We start from the raw sequence: 23,185 nt of genomic DNA on the forward strand, positions 1-23,185 counted from the left end.
AGCTTTTTCACTCTTCTATACTTGTAAGGGTTTACATAAACTGTAGTACAGTAGCATTTGTTTCCTCATCCCACGTTACTCTCCACACTGAACAGCCCTTTGTCTGGCAAGAAATCCCGAGTATTAGCTGTCTACTTCCAGGTTTTTTACCAGGGGAAAACACACCGATTCACAGTTTGGTTGTTAACATCGCACCTTTTTAAAATCACACTATAATCACAGAATCACAGAACTTCAGAGTTGGAAGGGACCCCTAGAGATCATCTAGTCCAACTCCCCTGCTAAAGCAGGATTGCCCAGAGCACATTACTCAGGACTGCATCCAGGCGGGTCTTGAAAATCTCCAGAGAAGGGGACTCCACCCCCTCCCTGGGCAGCCTGTGCCAGTGCTCTGTCACCTGAACCGTAAAGAACTGTTTCCATGTATTTGAACGGAACTTCCTGTGTTCTAACTTGTGCCCATTGCCCCTCATCCTGTCACTGGGAACCGTTGAAAAGAGCCCGGCTCCATCCTCCTTCACCCCACCCTTTAGATACTTGTACGCCATAATAAGACCTCCCCTCAGCCTTCTCTTCTCCAGGCTAAAGAGTCCCAGCTCTCTCAGCCTTTCCTCATAAGGCAGATGCTCCAAGCCCTTAATCATCTTAGTTGCCCTTCGCTGGACTCGCTCCAGCAGTTCCCTGTCCCTCTTGAACTGGGGAGCCCAAAATTGGACACAGTATTCCAGTTGTGGCCTCACCAGTGCAGAGTAGAGGGGGAGAATGACCTCCCTCGACCTACTGGCCACACTCTTCCCTATGCAGCCCAGGATTCCATTGGCCTTTTTGGCAACAAGGGCACATTGCTGGGCCACGGCTAATTTACTGTCTACCACAACCCCAAGATCCTTCTCCTCAGAGCTACTTCCCAGCAGGTCCGCCCCTAACCTATACTGGTGCCTAGCAGTCTTCCTCCCCAGGTGCAGGACCTCGCACTTGCTTTTGTTGGGTACTCAAACAGCCGTGCCCTTCTTTTACAAGTATTAAAAAGAAAATTAATAGACGGCGAAGATGGGAACTGAAGTCGCGACAAAAAAAGTATGTTATAAATCAATTCATGGACAAGCAATAAAACCAGAAACATCTTAGCAATGTGCAGGAGCTCAAGAACATGAGGCTGATGCTACTCCAGTGCCCTACACCAAGGACATTGTTCCCAAGTCTAAGACAACACAGTGGTGAATACTAGCTAAGCCCAAACTGGGACCAGAATACAAGAGCCTAGTTCAAAGGCAAAAGTCAGCAGGAATCTTTCAGTGCTTACCTCTGTAAAACTTCTAGCACAAAAACTGGAAGAACTGAAGAAATGAATACTAATTTATGATAAAGGGTTCTAGAAGCACTGCAGTGGCTTTAGTAAACTACCAAAAAAAAAAAAAAAAAAAAAGTATCTGTGGATTCCAAGCAGTACAAGCAGTAATCTCTACAAAAGCAAATAGCAAAAGGAAGGAAAAAGAGAAAAACATAGGGAGAAAAAAAGTAAGAACAGATGCACAGTTACTGTGATGACAGCAAAGCTGTAGGGGGTTTGCACCACTAACAATGTTCCCCCAAAATTGTTATGTATACTGGAATATCCAAAGATTCACTATGGAGTTTGGAAGTTTTAAATGAAAAAATTGCATGTGTATTGAAAAAGATCATACAAAACTGTCTCCTTCTATACCAACCAGCCCTCCCCAGGGTTCAGAAGGGGCATTAATATCAGAATTGAAAACAGGCAACAGGAATTAGGCAAAGTGCAGCAAATGTGACAGAGGGCAGGGACACAGCTTCCAGCAAATGCTCTCTTTTATTAGTCAGTTCATCACAACATTCCAGTTTTCTCTGTAAGATCTGAATCAGAGCTGCAATACAGTCATTTGTCTACTGTAACATTTCCATAGGAGTTCGCATGACAGACTTCATGCGCTCGAGTCACATGAAAACCGGACCGTATTTTTAAGAGCAGGAGTGACAAATCGCTTCTAGTCGTCCTTTCATTACTCAGCTTTGAGCACCGCACAAGAAAACAAGACATTTCTCAGGGAAAGAAAGTGACCTTGTATTACTGTGTATTGAGAATTCATAACCGCAGAATGCCACGGTCTAACAACAGAACTATTACAGTAGGTTTGGTATTATGGGGTTGACGATAAATATTTGATGAGGTTTGTCTATTAGTATATTTGGTAAGTGTTTAGACATGAGAAATTTTTGAAGTTTTGATAGATTTTGTATAGAAATAGTTTTAAGTACCCAAAGCTTTAGAAAATAAATATTTTGATGAATATAAGGTCTGATTAAGACACATAGTAATGAGAGAGGTATAAGAAAATGCAATTAAAATATATAAATTTCAAGTGCAAAAAGAAACACCATTATTTCTAAAGAATTCGAACCTTCTTTTTCAAAACCATCTCTCTCTCTAATAAAGCTAAAATACCAGCCTTTAAATAGGCAGCGCCACTATTCAGCTGGTAGGCAAGATACATCTATTGCACTAGAAGTACAAAGCTAAGAAGAATGCATAATATTTTATTTTTAAACTTATTTACAAAAAGATATTGCACCAATCCATTGTCCTTTTTCAGTTTAACATGTTAAGGAAAAGCCTATTATTTACAAAGTTAAAAACAGAAGTGCAAAACCCAGACTGAAAGAAACCACAAAGAATAAAGTTTATTTAAATTGCTAAGTACAGTTTATTACCTGACCATAGCTCACATCCAGAATGATCTAAAATAGTTTGTATCATATATATCTGTCATTTCAGAAATCCTTGCATTTCTCTGTAGGTGCAACCCTTATCTTTTACACTAACCACCAAAAGGTCTACATAAAATGTAAAGGATAACCATAGCTTAACTTAAGAGCTTTATTTTCTCCAGGAAAGTGATGCTCCTTTAGGCAAACTGAAAAAGCTACAGAGTATTATACACATATTTGAAAAGTAGTGATAAATCAGGCATGATTGTTTTCATTCTTCCTAAAAACCATGAGGAAAAGTTTGCTGATATTTCAGGACCAATTATTCTAAAGACACCGCCAGTCTGAATTCCGTTAGCACAGCATATGGTCCTGTCTCAGTCTATCTGCCACTGGGGCTGTCATGATGCATTTCTGGGGTGTAGGTAAGTAGAACAATCATCACCCAGAGATGAAGCAATGCCTGGGAAAAGAAAAGAAAGAATTAACTTATCAGCACTGACAATCATTGTTCACAGCAGCAGTAAATATGAGAGCTCCCAATGACAGCTAATGAAACTTTGTTTTGTAGAAATATCTTGATTTTTTTTTCATATTATTGAGATACTCCTAAGAAAAAGAACTCTTACTTGCACAATGAAACGCCAAGTCAGATTCTGAAGAAGCCGTTTGCAGAAAACTAAAGATTTTACACGAACAGCAAAACTAAATCTGTAGGAAACCAGGCTGCTCCATGTCCTCTGGCTTCGCTTTCCCTCCATGCCCCAGTAACTCCAGCTGCTCTCTCTGATATCCATCCCCCAGCCAGTGCCTTACGTGATCTGCCTCGAGCGACTGGTGAGCCACCGCTCCTCTGCCAAGTGGCTGCTACCAGACTGTGTAAAACAGCTGAGTTCTGCTTTCCTTCCCACAGGCACCGATTTGAGGCATTTTTATGAACTTATGAGTGTTAATTCTCATTTGAATTTGGCTGAAACTATCCAATTAGAATACAAGTTGCTGGGGTGCAGTAAGGGAGATAACTGACAGAATACATAAGCCGCATTTCTTGAAAAAAAAAAAAAAAAAAAAAAGTTACAACAGTCATAGCGAAGGTTCAAGCTGAAAAAGGGTAACTGCCAGTGACTGCCCAATATACAGCTCCCATGGAACCATCATTGAGCTTCACTTCAGACAGCAGCTTAGGTGGTAGAAGTCTTCTGTGTTTGGGTACAAAGCATTTTATTCATCTATTGACAAAACTAAGTCAGGAACAGGAAGAGACAGGTTAGGAATTAAACAGCCCTGTTTCTTCCAGTACCTAACAAGCTGGAAAAAACAATTGCAGGGGGAAACCATAATTTCCTTTATTCATGTGTGTCTGTCTGCTTTAGCTCCTGAATAGTGACAACTGTTCTCAGAAACTCTGTTCAGAAGAATCATTATGCCTTCTCAAGCAACGGTTTGGTTTTTGTTTTTTTTTTTAAATTTCAAAGATTCAAAGATTCAACTATTGGAACGTTTTCAAGCCAGGAGACTGCACACCTACCTTACCACAGGTCACTTAAACTGGCAGACATCTGCCCTCCAGTGGAAAACCGAGGAATTTCATTTTTATCAATTGCAAGTGTGACAAGCTCACCTGGTATGGATGAGCAACTTTCTACTATTTGTTTAAGTCTTGCAAGAAAAACTTCTCTTGCTGCTTTTTCAGCTACTAAAGAAGTGGGATTATTAGTCACTGAACAAAAAGTGTAGCGCCAAATATTAGAAAAGCCATAACAGATGTAGTTTTCCTAAATGCAGTACACACAGGTGTGGTGGGTTAACCTTGGCAACAGGTCACTATTATTCTGTATTTTAGTACTAAAACTCTATTTTTGTAGTCTTCTAAATGGTAGTTACATAAATGTCTTTAAGACTGCTATACTAAGAATTCCTGGGAAAAACTGAAAACTGCCACACAACGTGCCTCCAAAATGTTGTTATCTAGTCTAGTCTGCTTTACAAAAAGATACATTGAGTTGTTGAAGTTAATTATATAGCCTTCTGATCATCAACCATCTTGCAATTTAAGAAGTATTATACAAACTGGCTAGAGAAATCTTGCATTAAACGTCTTACCATGTAAATGATTACGAAGACTCTTGCTATGGGATACCGCCTCAGAAAGATTCCCAGCCGAATGCTACACAAGTACCAGAGAAAACCAAAACGCACAAGTTAGCACTGAGCAATAAATTCCTGTTCCTCTTATTCCAGTCATCACAAAGCCATAAACATCAGCTGATGATATACACACGGCTTTGTTTCTGATTGAATTTTACTTCATGTACTCAAGACATTAAATGGAGTGAGAAAATGCAGAATTCAGGTTGTAAAACATATCTTCCTAAGTTTTTGTTACATCCTAGCCTCAGAGTTTGTGAAAAAAAGCTAAGACTCAAGAGTTGTACAGGTATTTTAAAACTCACAAATATGCTATTTATTTGTCAAATTATGTTACCTGAGAAGCTGTCATAACTCTTTCAAAAAGATTTAAGCAACTAAAACTTTGGATTCCTTTGAAAAAAACTGATGACCACCATTCTTATATTTCATTAGATGAAAAAGACACAAGGTCTCCAAGTTCACTGCGACAGTGCTACAAAGCGCACTGCATTAGATGCGTGCACAGTAACGTCAGTTAAAAAAACCCATGCACGTACAGAAATTAGTATAATACTGCCAAATTAAGTTTAGTATTAAAACATCACATATAATAGGTCCCAATGATAGAGATCCTGATATTCTTCACAACGAAATTAAAAGTACCTTGGAAGCATAACGGACTTTCTATCAAGGTACCTTGCTTCCAAAGCATTAAGAAATATTACCTAATTTTGTTTTCTATTGGTACTTGATTCAAGTTTTTGACCTTTGTTTGAATATTGACAATTAACCTAACTGCTCAGAAAACGGATCAAAGCAAGTCTTTTGCTGGATTCAGAATGATTTTTGCTGACTAGTTCCTTGAACAGATTATCTTTTAAGCTAAACAGCTGCACTGGGTCAGAACCCAGAATGTCGTCTTCATCAGAATGCCTAAACAGGAGTAGAAGAATAAATAGGATACTCCCCCACTAATACACTCTTACAGTGTTTATCACAGACACAGTCAAAACCTGTGAAAGTGAAAAAGGTAGAAGACGGTAATGAAAAAGGTTAGGGTTTCTTGTATCAAAATCTACAAGCGCACTGTTTAAATAATTGACTCTAATTTGCAAAAGCCCAAGGATATTAGTTGCATAGAAAAGCACAAGTGAACTAGGTCAATATTTAGTAATTTATATCATACTTTAGCTTTATTATTTTTTACTTTTGTCTTCACAGAAGCAACTCAAACCAGAAGGTGTGCCACTTGAAACTGCAAAAGGATACCAGCAATTACAAAAATGTATTCCCTTAGTACACTCTTACCTGAACTGATCTATACTACTGGCAGCTTTGCGAACCCTCCCATACATTCCTGCCATGTTAGTATCCATGTCACTAAACAGCACAGGAACATTACGCATTCGAGCACCTATTTGAAGGGAAAAAAGCAAAAAATCTTGTTAGTCTAAAACCAGCTTACAGAAAAATAATATAAAAATAGTGATTAACCTGATTTGTTAGTGCTATTTTGCTGGGGGCAGAGGAGTGTGTTTTGAGGGCAGGATTCTTGATAAATACAATCAAGTCAAACGTTTCTTCAACTTAGTGTTTTTTTTAAATTTATTTTAGTTCATGTAATAATAATTCTATTATTAGCTGTATAAAATGATGGGTTTGATACTGTCACATTTTCTCCATTTGCTTTTATTTTTCATAGAGTAGAACTTTGATAGCATTTCTGATACTAACTCGTATATTCCAAAAGTTTCTACTTTATTTACATTTTTACTATTTATCAACTAAAAAAAAAAAAAGATTCTCAGATAATGTTACCTTTGTGCAACTAAACTTAAGCTTACTGAAGTTACTTAAAAACAAGCCAAAAGGAAGTGTTTCAAATTTGCTAGTTCTCCGGCCTTATTTCTTTAAAAGTCTTTCATTAGCAGAGAAACAAAAGTCTGGATTGTCATTTTACACCTCTTAGTAATTTTCCACTGCTTTTATAGTTACTTATTATATATACAAAATTACAAACTTTTGACTTTGAAAAATAACATCTCAAAACCATGGATCAACTGCTGAGGTTCTCCTAGAGATACAGGATGACCGCTACACAGTACAGACAAACCAACCTCAGCAGAACCACCATATTTTAAGCTGCTTTTCAAGAAAAAGAGAAAGTAAGGTGGAAATTGATTTCAACCAGAATTCTGATCAACTTTCAAAAGGAAGTATCCCATTCTTATTCACCTCCCAAACCCTTTTACAAGGGAATACTTTTATCCTGATCCTGACACTCAGTTTAAACCCTAAAAGACAGATTTATTTGCACCTGTGACAGGATTTGTAAATATGATTGTTCCAACAGTGCCACAGTATTAAGAATTAAAGATTAAATTAGCTTTACTAAGTTTACTAAAAGTCATTTACACACAAAAAGGAGCTTCTACTGAACTATTTTTTATGATACTGGCTGCTGTTGACAAGGTCTCTGACATACGCTGCATATACTTTTTTTTTTCCCCCCCTTATAAACTCAGACTTTCAGGGAAAGGCATTAGGAAATATAAAAGCCTGAACTGCAGAAAGGACACGGTTTTAAGTTTATCTCCTTATTTACCTTCAGCACTGTCAATGCCTGCCATATTAATGGAAGGTCCATTAGGACTAGTGCCTTGGATACCCTTCAGCTGTTGCTCAAGTCGTTCCAGTTGATAGACAAGCGAGTTTTTCTCCGTGCTCAGGCTCTCTAACATGGTTTGCTTCTGAATTAGTGTTTCTGTCAGCTGATGTAGCCGATTTTCTAATTCTGTCTGACTACTACTACTCAGAGTCTTGTTTGTGAGCTAAAAAACAAAGCAAAGAAAAAAATCAGGGTAAGTTCAAAGTCTGACCAACTAACACATTACAAAACTAAAAATCTAAGCCCTCCATGAACCAAGTTACTCCATTGCAGAATTTTTATGGGATAATACTATCAAAATGATCAGCAATGAGCACAATAATGAAGAAACTTAATTTAGACAGCTGCTAAAACAAGAATTTACATGACACAAGAAACTCTATGTAAAAATGTATTCCTATGTATGCCTGGCAAGATCATAGAGCAGGTCCTCCTGGAAGCTCCGCTGAGGTACGTAGAAAACGAGGAGGTGATTGGTGACAGCCAGCATGGCTTCACCAAGGGCAAGTCATGCCTGACAAATTTGGTGGCCTTCTACAAAGGGGTTACAGTGGCCGTGGACAAGGGAACACCAACTGATGTCATCTACTTGGATTTGTGCAAAGCGTTTGACACTGTCCCACACGATATCCTGGTGTCTAAATTGAAGAGACATGGACTCGACAAATGGACCACTCGGTGGATAAAGAACTGGCTGGACGGTTGCACTCAAAGAGTTGTGGTCAATGGCTCGATGTCCAAGTGGAGACCAGTGACGAGTGGCATTCCTCAGGAGTCAGTACTGGGGCCTGTACTGTTCAAAATCTTTGTCAGTGACAAATGTTCAGATTGAACATCAGGAAGAAGTTTTTCACTTTAAGGGTGGTGAGGCACTGGCACAGGTTGCCCAGAGAGGTTGTTGAGGCCCCATCCCTGGAGGTGTTCAAGGCCAGGCTGGACATGGCCTTGGGCAACCTGGTCTAGTGAGAGGAGTCCCTGCCTATGGCAGGGGGGTTGGAACTCGATGATCTTCAAGGTCCTTTCTAACCTAAACCTTCTATGATTCTGTGTTTTCCACCTCTATGAACATTTCTGTATAATCCTAAGTTTGACCACAAAAATCATGCTATGCCTCAGAGCTGAGTTTAAATAGTAGGCATGACAATAGCAAGATAATCCAGTCTAGCTATAATACTTGCAACTTCACAAAACAAGTGAGTATGCAAAATGTTTTCAAGCGAGGAAGGAAAAACTCAGTACAAACAAGGAGAATCTGATACCACTCCGCAGGAAAGCTTGAATGAAAATGGTGAAAATGCAGGTTACGTTGCAGAAGAATTGAGGAGCACTAAGGCAGAAAACATGATTGTACTAGCAAATAGAAACTGCAAGGACAGCAAATGGAGACACAGATCATGTCATTCAATTTGCAGAAAATATTTAAAGCAAATGTGCAATAGCTAGTCTATATATAGTGGACTTCAGCCACTTGTAGCATCATATACCACAAAGATGTAGCTTCAATGATGAAAAAACAGAACCAGCAGGAACCAGGGCAGTGAGATATCAAAACAGGTGCAGGTAGTGCAGGTAGTCCTGAAGCCAGTATTAGCAGAAGAATCATCCACCAACAGGCTCAAGAAATTTGTATCACAACACAATTTCCAAATCCTCTGCCACTACAACTGTACAGCTGACCATAGTTGACTCAAGACTATCAAATTTCTCTACATATAGCCAACTTTTCATTACACTAAGTTAATTTACACAAAATGAGGCCTATGCCTTCATGCTGCCCAAGGACACCGTGGGGCCTGACAAGTATCAGAAGGTTCCAAGAGGGATTAGATTGATTCAAGGAAAATAGGTCCATAAAGGTACTGGTGGGACTTAGCAAGGACTTAAACACTAGCGTCCCTAATTCAATTGCTGATTCTGAGTGAGTACAAGGGAGTGAAGAAAGCAGCCAGGCTCACGCGCTGGCTCCATTGCTACTGTCCAAGACAAAACAGTGGGCTAGATGGATCATTGAATCTGTGGGACGTTACGTCTGTTCTTATGCTCAGTTAAAAGGATCTTCGTAGACACCATGATGATCTCATCAAGCGCCAATGACTTTTTTTAGTTTTCAAAAAGAAGAATGTTGATCCAGCACCACTCCATCACGTCTAGTTGGGACACAGGTTGACAGTCCCCCCACCAGCAAAGACAAACGCACATGCAATTATGAATTAGGCTATTTACTACTTCATGGTTCCCTTGTACTCCCTCCACTCAAAACTCTACTTTGTACTGAAAACAAGTACACTGTAACTCATTAGTAGAGCTTTTAAGTTTCTTTTGTACAGTTTAAGCAAATTAATAGTTCTCATCACTGGTTTTATTACTGAAGGTGATAAAGTCATTTTTTTTATACATGCACAGTACCTGATTTCTGAGCTTCTGAATTTCTTCCTCTCTGTCTTTTATTCTGCTTTGCAAAGTATTCTTTGTTCGATAAAATTCTTCTTCGGTATAATGGAGTTCCTATAAAATGTATTACAATCACAAGTGAAAGATTTTATACATATATGTATTTTGAGAGATATTCTCTTATCTAGAGTTTCACAGTAGAACACAGGAAGGCAATATAGTGCAATCAAATATAAACTGAAATTTAATCTTAAGTGTCTGGCTAGGATAGGGGAAAAAAAAAAAAAAAGATAGCTGAGTATGAAGACACAACCTACAAGACTTATCAAGTTCTTTTGTGGAGACTGACCTAATATAAATATTGATTCAGACTTGTTTACTAAGAGTCACACAGTTTCATTTGGACTATGATTTATCTTCCTTACACTCTCACCATTTATTATATTGCTATCTTGAAACGATGTCAATAATGTAACTTAAACAATCAGGAAATACTTTGGAGGGGAATCTGTATCTCTAAAATAAACCCATCAATCTGAGATACCATTTTTTAAAAGCATTTAAAATCCCTTGGCATACCTATCTATAATTCTGTATGGCACAGATCTTCCTTTACAGTTTAGGATAAGTTAACATAACAGAACGGGGAAGGAATATTAGTAAGGAACAACTTACTGAACAGCAAATCTAACCATAAGGTTTGTTACTCGCATGATTTAGTGGCTATTTTAACTCCAATTTAAAGACCTGTCACACTCATCCTTTAAATTAAGACAGTCTTCACATCACTGTATCACTTCAGCTGTCAGTTGCTACAGAAAACAGATAATCCTATTCTCCCTTCAAGCCATAAGACATACAAGAAATAACACCTCTACTTATTTTCCATCTTGTCTCAGAAACCTTATGGCAACAGTTAAAGGAATTCCCAGATAGAACAGACCATAATTGTATTAAGTATCAATGCACACAATTACTTTAAAAGCACGTGTAAACGTGTGCCATCAAAAGGTATACTTAAGTTTCTGTAATAACTGATAATGCTTTTTTTTCTTTTAAATTCATCTCACTTTTCTATATGTAGTGTTGACTTAAAATATACCCCTCAGAAGGGCAGGAGTAACAAAATACAATCTACCATCTGCTTTGATATAATAAACATTAGCTATCCATCAAGAGCAGACCTCGACTTCTGCCTGTTAATTAGTTCAAGCTGCTAGCATCTCATTAAAATTTAATTTCTGGAAGGACAGATAATCCTATAAGACAAATTGTTCCTAGCAGATACAGTGTACTCTCCTGCTTTCCTCATTATTAATTCTCTTTACATGAGTTTTTTCTTACAGAGAATTTTTTTAATAGGGTGTAAAGCATTTGTCTGGTTTATACTGAATAATAAGTTTGTTCATGTGAAATACGAGCTTGCCTTTCCCCCCCCCCCTCTTTTTAGCACACAAGTGCTTAAATCAAGGGGGAGTTTGCTTAAAAAGATCACACAATCTGACAAAATTCATTAATATAATTTTATCAGCAATTTGCCTCAAGGAGCAGCTTGGAAGCGGCAGCATTTAGATTCAGAACTGAGCAACAAGTGGATTAAAAAAATATCTATGAATTGGTACTACAATAAGATTGTTTTATGAGCTAAATCTTATGTAGTAATTGAGCACAGGAAGTTCCACAGTAACCACTTTTAGTATTTGAGTTTCTTATAAAAAACAGTTACAAATGTTACTATATGCCTACTCTTTGACTGTTCCCCTGCTGAATAAAATTTAAGATCATAACCAATTTTGTGCGCTCCCTAGGGTCATGTTTATCCTTAATACATCAGCAAGATCTCTGTTCATCAGGAGTATCCAGAAGGCCCTGTCCATTGCTCGGTACTGGTTGCGCTTTGTTTTGTGTAGTGACATTGATTAAGCTTTTGGGGATTTCTTTGGATACAAGACAAAAAATAACCCAAATACTGTATAAGCTACTCTCTTATTAAGCCAAATACTTTACTGATGACACCACAGAAGGCCTAAAATAAGACCAATGGTCTTTCAAGAGTTCCTTACTTGTTTTTGTCGTTCTAGTTCAGCTTCTACCTCTTGCTTGGCCATTTTATGTGCTGCTACTTGCTCTTGTAGGTCTTGAAGCTGCTCTCTCACTGACTCAGCTTCAGTTACTTGCTGAGTCTCCATATCCTGAAATGAACAGAAATGTTACCATTTTACTAACATTCAAACAATACTGTTTGAATCTGTCATAGGTAACAGCAAAACAAAGTTGTATCTGCAATATTGCTTCAAAGGAAAATGAAGGCGAGGGTGTATTGAATAAGTGACATTTGGTTGTTTTATACAAAATATTTTTACTACTGTAGTAATAAATAAATGTATTTTGTGAACATGAAGAGCTTGCACTTTATACCTTCCATGGTTTACAGGCTAAAACTGTGTAAAGTAGGCTTGCGTGCAACTGCTGGGTTGAGCCAATTATGCCAGCAGACGACTCGGATTACAGTTGCTTCAAGGATTAGTAGCCCTTGCTGAAAAGGATATAGGTGATCCCTGTAGAAATCACCATGGTTGTTTGGAAAGAAATGCTTCCCTCAAAAGAAGCACACAGTAGTGAGGGATGAGAAAAGTGGTATCTATAGTATTTCTCCCACATGATCTGAAGTGGTGAGAGAGAACATGGAAAGAAATCGGGTATCAATAAGCACTTGTCTCGCCTTGAGTAAAAGTTGGCTTATTTTAATACCAGGTCAAATAAACACTAGAAGCAACAGCCCTAAAGTATACAAGAAAACAGTCCTTTGTGCACAGTTAACTACAAATACACGTGTACATCATCATACATAGCTACCTGCAGCTCTGTTCTCATCTGTTGTATTTGGCCCATTAGTTTTTGTATTTCTTCTCTCTGAGTGTCTCGCTCATGTCTCAGTTCTTCTAGTTCCATTGTGCTTGCAGTATTGCTATCCAGGCCTTCAATACCAGAGCCTTCTTTTAAGCTGTTTATTAACTTTTCTTTAGACTGAAATAATAAACCAATATTACTTATTGCAATATTTAACAAGTGCTCAACTAGAATATGCCAAAATGACTTTGCTCTAAAATTCAAATGTAGACATACAGTGGAAGTACTGCTTTACCTGTTATTTTAGCCAAGTTAATAATGACCTTACACATTTTAAAATGAAAATGCTTCCCTACTGAAAATTTTTCTGACTTCCTGTATGCCACGAGACTGGATTTACTGAAAGCCTGTGTTACCTGAGGAAGAGTACAGTCTTTCTCTTTGAAAGTGCCTAGAACGTTGAACTTGTTATGGATAACAATTTTGACTTTACAGCTACAATAAGAGAGGACACAGACACTAACAGAGACTAAAAACAAAACCAACCCCCTTTCAGCCCATCCTTTCTCCTGCCAACAAAGCCAAAGAAGAGTGAAATACAGCAATAACTCTTCTGGGAAAGTGGATAACGTGTTTTATTCAATGTCAACCTAATGTTACCTTGACATTGACTTCTGATCTCGTGCTTCTCATATTTATCAAGATGATTTAAAAACCCACAAATTAGATTATTTGAAGCATAGCACATTTAAAAGTTAAGTGTATAACTCAAACTGGATTTCTTTAGAGAAATGCTTACTTGGAGTATGCGAGTAGCTTTCTGTTTATAGTCTGTCAGTTCCTGTTTTGCAGATTCTAGGTGGTTTTTAGTTACTTTGACTTGCTGCTGAAGCTCGTCAGCTCGCCTCTTTTCATCTAAGTACTTTCTTTCTGCTACAGTTATCCCTTCTGCCAAGTTCTGACGTTCTGCTTCCATTTTACTTAGACGAGCCGCAAACTCATTCTATTAGCAATAAAGAAACAATACTTTGTGTTTAAACACAGTCTCAACTTTAACCTAGAAAGGAAAAAAGAAAGTTTAAAAGCAACTACACACATGACACATCACCTCATATCTACCACCTCCAACTTAAAAATGCATTACTGCCATGTGGAAAGAAATCCTGCTTGCTAAAGCAAGTACTAAATAATATCAGTAAAAGTATTCATTTCTTTCCCCCACCAGAAACAGTGAGGGTATAATGATCTTGCCATTATTTACATTTGGTAAACAAAAAGCATGCTTTCCCCTCAAAAAATACTATCAAATGTAGTCTGCCATATTTTGAGGTACTTTAAAAAGAAAGCAAACAGATACTGATAAAGCTTGTCAAAGATGCTATAACAAAGGCCAAGCTAAGTGTGGAAAGCAGTCTCTAGCAACAATGTACTCACGTCTTTACCACAGAAGTTATTGTCCAGCTTAATATTCTTAAGATTACATGTGAAAATTGTGTAACAATTTGTTGTGTAACAACATAGCATGGAAAATTAAATTCATTACTGATTTAGTTTTAAAACACGTTTTAACATTAAAATTAGCATGTAAAAACCAATAAAAAATATCAGCGTTAATCCTCAAAAACTTTTAATCACAAAGCTTTCAAAATAACATATAAACAGTAAACTAGCATCACAAGGATACTTAATGCAGCAGACAACACATCCTTCCAAGCACTTAGTACCCTGAACAGGAACTGGAGTCAAGGGGAAGAGAGAGCACTTGGAACCTCACAGATTTTATCTCAAAAGTAGAGTCTGAAACTCTTCCTTATTCTTCATGTCTAACCTGCATTTGTTTGTAACTTTCTTGCTCTCGCTTGAGTACGGAGTCCGCATCACGCAGTCTCTCTTGAAGAGTCTGAAGGGCTTGATTTTGCAAACTGCTCCCTTCACTGTGGTCTTGTATTATCCTGAAAAGAGCAATAAACATATTAATTGAAAAAGAAGAAGTCTAGTGTGATTTTCAGGTAGAAATATGACTACCTGGTTTTCAGACCAGCTTTTAAAATTTATCCAGTAAACTACTGAATATGGCTGGCTACAGGTGTGAGGCCTGGAGTTAATGACTCGCGCATCTCCTCCCTGACGTACATTCTGGAGTACCCAATTGACGATTCATATCCCAGTGCTGAGATAAGTCAGCGAAGTCTTCCTATTTGTGGATAAGCAAATGTATTTTTCAAGACAAAACCATTTCTTGAGATCATCAGCTTCAGGCCTCTGACACAAACATGGATTTCAATAATCAGGTGACGACTGTCATTATGTAATACTCATCTGCCCTGTTCCCATGGCAAGCAATGACATTGCCGGCTCAGAGCAAACTTTAATCCTCATTTGCCCTCCTATGGGCAGGGGGGTTGGAACTAGATGATCTTCAAGGTCCCTTCCAACCTAAACCATTATATGATATTTCAAATCTTGATACAATCCCTTTCCCCATTTATTAACGTTTATTCTTAAGAAGACTAAATTATCTACCTTGAATTTTCAAACTTATTACTATTTGCAGAATTAAGAAGTATGAAATTATGAAGTACCGCGATTTTTCACTTTGCAATGCTTCCAAAGCTTCTGTTCGAGCACTTAAGAGCTGATCAGCTTCTTGCAACCGTACTTTCAGCACCGCTAGCTGTGAATCCTTGGCACCAACAGCTTCTGTCAGATCATCAACTCGAGCTCGAAGTTCTCTAACCATCCTGTCACTTTTTGAATGGTCAACATTCCACTTCTCGACCCGTTCCCGGGATTTGTTCAATTCTAGAAAATAAAAATAAGAAGTTTCTTTGAAGTTTATAAAAGTAGGTATTGGAAGGCCTTGTAAATGGTCAGGATGCACACATCACAATTCTTAAAGAAAGAAATTAAACACAACCAAGTTGAAGTAACACTGGAACTTTATGAGCTACCAAGAAGTAACAAATGCCAGACTGGCTGCACAGCACAACCCATAAAATTTTGCAGGTGATCTCCAAAGAGGCATTTCACTCTGTGTCACCCTGCACATGACAAATTTTACCTGCCCCACCCCTTGCACACATCACAATTCTTAAAGAAAGAAATTAAACACAACCAAGTTGAAGTAACACTGGAACTTTATGAGCTACCAAGAAGTAACAAATGCCAGACTGGCTGCACAGCACAACCCATAAAATTTTGCAGGTGATCTCCAAAGAGGCATTTCATTCTGTGTCACCCTGCACATGACAAATTTTACCTGCCCCACCCCTTGCAATGGCCTACTGTCGAATATCCCTGTGTGAGCAAGCCTTTGGAAACCTCTGCATAAAGCATCTAGTTCAACTCAATGTGACAATAAGCTCAACTTAAAAAACAGTAGAAAAATACACCAGTGTTGAAATAATGCCTGAATACGTACAGACGTTTCTGGTTTTAAACAAACATCACATATTAAACTTCAACGGAAATTAAAATTCTCTGGCTCATACGGTTACTTTGAGAAAAAATGTGGTCCCTCAGTTGTATGCCTAACAGCAGGAGTTTGCTCAAGGTTTTATGATTTGCTTAATTTATATTCAAATTTTTTATATTTTTCATTTGGTTTGGCTTTGAAAAAGCTAGTGAAGTCATACAAAAATACTAAATTTTGTATTTTTACTGTCAGTTTCTAGGCATCAGAGATTATAGACTACAGTCAGAAAGTAATCAGATTTTGAAGTATTTAAAGGAATTTATTCATTTAAAAAATGTTTTGCGATAGCCATTAAAATGCAGGAAAAGTATTTTAATACTGGTAACATTTTCCAACATTGTTTTAACAAGATGTAAGTTTTGCAACTAACTTGATTGCATCATTTTAATCAACATTTGTGTTATCTTTGTAGTTGAACAAGTCTTAGTTGCTACCAGGTCATTATTCTGAAACCAAGAATCATTTTGCTTAGTAAGTCATACATGCAAATTTAATTTGAAAGATTTTTTTTATAAATAGAAAACAGTAACACAGAAATAGCACTGTTTTCTAAATCACTAGCATTTCAGTAATATGTTACAGTTGAGTTTCCAAGCCACAGTACCTTCTTGTGTTTCTTTGGACCTCTGAATTAATGAAGCCATTTCTTGATTTAAAGACTGAACTTCATTCCGCAGCAGTTGATTCTCCAGGCGAAGATTGGATAGTTCATGTGATTTGCAATCGTCATTAGCTGGAAGGCCGGGATTAGTTACTGCACTTAGTGATGAATCCTTCACACCATCCCCTTGTGCTCCCAGTCCAGAATCTGAACTGTCTGGAGTTTCTGTACAGAGAGATGCAATTAGAACTAATATATGTGTGTGTGAGTTGCCTTGATATAAACAGCAATTCCGTGTTCTGCATCAGTGGTGAAATGCATTAAAAAAAAAAATAGTAGCTTATACTGAAATGGAATACAGAGCTGCTTCTCCCAAGGGACTTGCACAAAATAGGACTATTACACAGTATACATGCATCATGCAGCATTCTTGTTAATCCTGTAAGACAAGACATGGAATTCATTAAATTTCTTGTTACGTTAATGTCAAATTCAGAATTTCAAAAAAATACTTTTTTATAACTATGCTGCCCAGAGATGTCTTCAGAAGCTGAGATAGGAACAGAAGAGATTAAATATACATAGCAACTAACTGGGTAAATTTTTAGTACAAGTTCATTCTAGTTTTCCATTAAGATTTTGATTTTGAGGATGTAAATTTTATTTTTAAAAAAATCTGTTCAGATGGCTATGCTTAGTCATTTTGATATCAAACCTAAATATGTAACTCCGCCAGACAGCTACATCTTTTAGTTATCTTTATATAAAAAAGCCTTTTAAGAATAATTTCAGTGAAAGCATCACCTTACTGATAATTCTGTATTAATAATTCTCTCAAAATCTTTTTTCAAAAGCACTTTTACTACGACAAATCAAGTTGCAGTGACTTGAAGCAGAAGCACACTCTCTCCTTTCTCTAATGAAAAAATATAAAGCAGATATACTCTGTCAAACTGTTAAAAGGTTTCCGACAATACAAATTGCAATTCTCTAGATTATGGAAACCAAAATACAGGTTTTTATTTTTCTTTTTTTAAATCTTAGAATCTCAGTGAGAACAGTAAGGGAACTCCTGGCAGTATTCTGAACAACAGTCCCTTGCAGACATGGAGGAACCAACAGCCTTTCCCCATCATGCACAAACACACACAGAGCATCCCGGATTAATGCTAATGCTGTGAAATTGATACACCCACTGCAAACAGTCTTGATTTCAGAGTGCAGATAGTTGGAAGCTTTGCAGCAGTGTTAAGATCAAACAACATAGCACGCAATAAGCAAACAAGCAGGAAATCCAAAAACATACTTCTGAATTTACTGTCCTGGATAAGTAACTGCTGAAAATCCAGGGGGACAGACTGCAACTAATTCCTAGCAAGGCTAAAGTTTAGCTGTCGCAACATTCTTTACTCGAGTTGTGATCACCAACCAACCTGCTCCACCTTCCTTGTTACCATTGCAACAGCCCCCACCACCCAGAGCCCAGGGAGCTGGGGCAGACTACTAATTCTGAACAACGCCACACCAAGTAGCAGTAGTGACAACAAGATTTATTCCACATTTTCTCAAACCCCTTTCCTATTTAAAATAGTTCTAAGAAGTGTTGTTTCCTTCCTTTTGATTCATTTACACAATTTCCAAATTATTAGACAATTTATCCTCATTCTTTTGTGTGGAAAACTCAAGATTAACAAAGCTAATGAAGCAAGAAATTAGCCATTTATAGTGCATATTATATCTATAGCAATGTACAAAGTAGAACGTTAACAGGTTTTGTCTACAGCTGATGTATCATAAGCTACTTCAACAGATGCTGTACAGAACATTTAAATGACACAGACATATCTATACAATCAACTTTGAAACCAGCATGCTCAAACTCTATGTTGTAATTGTGTGCTTCCTCATCTGGCAGCTCCACAATGCAAACCCCACTTAAAAATCCTCAGAAGAAAATTCAACAGGCTACACTGAGCAAAATAACTATGTTCCTTAAGCACCAATCAGCAAGGCCATATAGCCAGGTCTAACAAACATATTTGAAATAGTAGTATTAGTAACCCTTACTGAAAAGTTACAGATCCAGAAATATAAAAATGTTCACATCTTTGGAAATGATCCTTTTTTACATCCAAAACTTTTCAGCATACTTAAGGTAGCAAGTAAAAAATTGGCATTTACAATGCTTTACATGCCCAAAGTACTGAACAAATAATAAGTATTCTAACTACATTATCTAGAAATAATATAACCATTTGCTTCAATTTTATAGAATAAACAACAAAGTAGCACAGCAACAGCAAGGACCAAGTGTAGATTGGACAGTATTATAGAGAACACAAGTTCCTGACACTTCCCAGCCACACTGTCCTTTGCATTGACTTGAGAATAGCCCCAACTTTGACCATCTGGCCTGGAGGCTCTTTCAGGCCTCTGCATTTAGACTGCAGTAATGACCTACTTCTGGCAAACCCGAAAGCTTTATCTTTCCAGCTCTCTCATACCTGTAGCTCTACAACAGCCTATCCACATCCACCTTACCACTCTGCAGGACAAGCAAGTTTGACAGCTTACCCCTCTTCTACGGTGAAACAGAGAAAACCTCACATCACCTCACATGGTGCATTGGGCAACAGCCAACACCATCTACCAGCTGGTGAAAGTCACTCACTCTCCTACATGGCAACAACAGGTAAGGGCCCCTGAGTGATCAAACAAATCCAGCAGCACCTGTGCTTCTAAGCAGGGATGTATGGAGGCTGATGCAAGGCTAGGTCACAGCTCAGGGAGGTCAAGGCAAGCAGCAGCAATGAGGCAGATCGAAAACACAAATGATTTAGGTATTAATTATGCAGCTTGTCAAATTAGCATGGTATCCAAGATTACCCCCATGATGAAAAAATGTTAAGTACCCTGCTGTACTCCACACAGTTGACATATTACTACCACTAAATGTTTCATGAAGTGACAATAAATCCATTACCTAGCCTTACCCTAGACATACTTGGGTTTTAAATATCTCTAGGTTCAATACTATTTAACTACCATTGCCTTGGCTCCTGATAGAATTATCTTCAGTAGTTTTTGCACTCTGTGTACTGGTAGACACAGAACTAATGCTTGAAGTCCGAGAGTGACTTTGAAGAACAGGTGCCTTGCTCTTCTCTTTTTTAGAATCCATCCTTCCATTAGGCTCTTTCTCTGAACTGTTGAGAAAATCAAATAGCAACTCATCATCAGGTTCGGACTTTTTTCTTCTCACAAAATGGGAGGCAGCTCTGGCTGTGGAAACACTTTCTACTGGAGAAGCAACCTCTGCAGATGTCCTACGTGCTGGTTTAACATTTGCTGTTCCTGCTAGGATTGTGGCCTTTTGATTTTTAATATTATCAGCTGCTGAGGAGATGTAGGCTGCTTTGGATGACGTCTGATATTTCAGTTCTCCTGTATGCTGGCGCAATTCAGAATATTCATTAGCAGAGTCCAGATTCTTATGATCATAAGCTACACTGCTTGCTGTGTCTTTTTTACTCAGAGCCGATGCAGCTCCTTGATCAACTCTGTTGAGTAGATCCTCTGCCTTCCCAGCGAGATCAGCAAGCCAAGACATGATGGATGTCTGTTGATAAACTCTAAAAAAAAATCAAAATTTCAGGCCCATATGCTGCAAAAGACATACAATGATTAGAAATCAGACTGGTGTTGATAAGGCAAGATGTATGGGTTACCTAAACAACTGTTGTGTTAATCTATTAGTGCTATAATTACTTTAATACTTTTCTGTTGCTCACTTGGTATTTCAATGTTTTGGTAACTGACAGAAATAAACCAAATCAGTTTCTGAGGAAAACAGACAAAACCAAGGCTTAGCTATCAGACCATTGTATCTGTTTCTGTTATCAGCACCTGCTACAGTGCATCCAGCCTGCTAGTCAATCTGGAACAATAATAGAAAATACAGTCTACTTGCACCTGACAAAACCAAAAAAATTAGTTGTAGGAAGAAAAGTGGCCAGATGCTTATTATAGTAACAGATAACAACAAAGCCTTAGATGTTTGGCCTACAGATTCATAATCTCTGGGTCAGAAGAACTCCCCAGCTAACTTTGCAGCCTGCTGTCCCTTCTGTGACACCAACACGGGGGACAGGAGGACCGTGCCCCCACGCGCACCAAGGGCCTGCCAGACCACGCAGGCGACGCCTGCCTCCACCCCAGCTCCCGGGAATACTCCCTTCACCCCAGGGCAGGCTTGTGGAGGGTCCCTTGGCCGAGCACACCCACGGGCGAGGCCTGGCGGGGGGACGATATTCAGGGTGGCCCCCCACTCCCCTGTTCCCCACCCCCCCCCCAGCACGGCTGCTGTCCCCCGGCCCTACCCGGCGTCCGTCAGGAGCGGCGGAGGCCTCACCACAGCCCGGCCTCACCTTCTCCCAGCGCAGGAGACCCCCAACCCGAGGATGAAAGAGGGGAGGGGATAAAGGGGCAGCGACGGTCACTGCGACGCCCCGAGCCGGGCTCGGCGGCGTAACCCCATCTTCCGGCAGACGTGGCTGCACTTCCGGGACGCGATGCGCAGGCGCAGAAGAGGATGCGTGAGGTGGCACGGCGCCTCAAGTCCCGCCCCTTCCACTGGGCTGGAAGGGGCGGGGCAGTAACGGTCTCCTCTGAGGGGAGCGGTCTCTCACGTCTCCTGCAGTTCTGCCTTGTGATGGCAGGAGGAGCTCCAGCCCCGCAGAGAGAGGGGTCAAGGGAGGTCTTCGCCGTGGCTGTTAAAAACAGCCGGACGCCGTGATCTCGTCTTTGCTTGACATTGAAGGCTAGCGGCGTGTAAACGGCTGCTCGGCCTGACAGAAACCGCCTCGCTGCCTCTGCCCCCAGAAATGGCGGGTGAACCGTTTGGGGTGCCCCTGGCCTGCTGCAGGCCCGGGAAGCCCTTCTCCTTGTCTCTGCTCCCCAGGTCGGGATGGCAGACCATCGTACAGGCCCACTGGTAAAAAACACCTTGGCCTTGATATTGCCAATAAATTACAGGAATTTTGACTAGAAGAAACTACATGGGGCACTTCTGTTCTCCACAACTTCAGGAAGATGTGAAGGGAATGACCTCCTGATCCTCAAGTGCAAGATAACAAGGAACGTGGGAACCCCCCAGACATAAACACCCCCCCTAGCAAATACAAATAACTGAAGGTGCCCTTTTAACCTCCTGGATTCACAAAAGTTTTATCAGAAGCTTTAATATCCAGGCTCACCCTCATCCTGTTGCAACAATCATTCCCATATATTTGTCCTGTATGATAACACTAATACCACTTTGTTTCTGCTGAAAATACGTTAAAGGTGCTGTGCAAGCAAAGGTGACTTACTTGGGTAACAGGTATACAGAGGTCTTAACTTTTTTTTTCAGATTAAGTTCATGTAAGGTATCATGACTAGTCTTAGAAGAGACGTTAGTTGACGTTAACACAAGGGCTTAGGGACTCCTTTCTAAGAGAATATCCTGGGACTAGTAAAGAAATAATCTAAGCTCTAAAGCCGCAATTTTTTCAGTCTTCAGTTTCCCTTCAACAAAAACTGTCAGGATTTTTTGAGGCTGTTTCCTGATGACCAATTCAAGTGGCCTATTTCCTTTTTCAAAGCCACATGATTTAGAGATTTGCGTGACAGAAAAAGGACACTTGTGCATGCTGAAACCAAGGGGCTTGGCATAAAGAACATGCTCAGCAGGTTTTTTTGATAGATTTTCACTATCGGGCAAGTTTTGCCTCCACCCAAAGAAGAAAAAAAAGACTTTAAAATTTACTTTTGGTGAGTGAAAACTACTAACGTCCTACAAGGAATAAAATTCTGCTCCAACAGTGAGTGATACTTTTGAATATTTATTAGCATTAATTATGTAAAAGGAACATTCAGGAGGAAGGAAGGATTCTGGCTTTTCTGACAGATGAACAGGAGAATTTTACTATGGCTTTGTGTGTATGGGGTTAAAGTAAACAGCAAGTAACTTTTAGCTAATTTCAGAACAGTTTTTATAGTTGGGTAAGAAGAAAAAAACACTTCTCTTGTGATGTTGTTTCATCTGTCTTGAAATTACTGTTCTCATTAGCTGAAAGGGGAAGTGGAGCCCCAGACATCTATTTTGCATATTAAGCACATGATGGTGAGCGAAGAAGAAGGAAAACAAAACTTTTTGTGGAAGGTTATCTTGCAACTTCCGTTATCTGCCAGGTCAGCTAAGGCAAAGGTTGGAAGAGATAGTTTCAGGAATTTGGCTCACGTCACATAGAAAGCAATAAGAATGGATTTTCTTTCACAATTGCTCCAGTCCTAAAAGCAAATG

The 23,185-nt window shown here is 39.0% G+C and overlaps 1 protein-coding gene across 1 annotated transcript; it reads right to left on the bottom strand.

The window, feature by feature from the left end:
- Positions 1 to 2,680: 2,680 nt before the first annotated feature.
- Positions 2,681 to 21,371, bottom strand: GOLGA5 (golgin A5). Its single transcript, XM_082485603.1, has 13 exons — positions 21,222 to 21,371; positions 19,888 to 20,474; positions 16,846 to 17,067; positions 15,349 to 15,568; positions 14,595 to 14,718; positions 13,566 to 13,769; positions 12,773 to 12,943; positions 11,980 to 12,108; positions 9,932 to 10,030; positions 7,463 to 7,688; positions 6,166 to 6,271; positions 4,831 to 4,894; positions 2,681 to 3,190 (listed from the first exon to the last, which is right to left on the bottom strand). Exons 2-13 carry the CDS (start codon positions 20,450 to 20,452, stop codon positions 3,110 to 3,112), a joined length of 2,211 nt encoding a protein of 736 aa, XP_082341729.1. The 5' UTR covers positions 20,453 to 20,474; positions 21,222 to 21,371; the 3' UTR covers positions 2,681 to 3,109.
- Between the last annotated feature and the right edge of the window lie 1,814 nt (positions 21,372 to 23,185).

Source organism: Vanellus vanellus (genome assembly GCF_965231255.1).
Source record: "Vanellus vanellus genome assembly, chromosome: 6".
NCBI lineage: Eukaryota > Metazoa > Chordata > Aves > Charadriiformes > Charadriidae > Vanellus > Vanellus vanellus.

Coding starts and splice junctions, on each gene's coding strand:
- GOLGA5 (XM_082485603.1), bottom strand. CDS start 20,452: ATGTCTTGGCTTGCTGATCTCGCTGGGAAGGCAGAGGATCTACTCAAC. Junction 12,944..13,565: donor AAGCTACTCGCATACTCCAA/GTAAGCATTTCT, acceptor TTATTATTTCAG/TCTAAAGAAAAGTTAATAAA. Junction 6,272..7,462: donor AGGCATTGACAGTGCTGAAG/GTAAATAAGGAG, acceptor CCCTTCAAATAG/GTGCTCGAATGCGTAATGTT.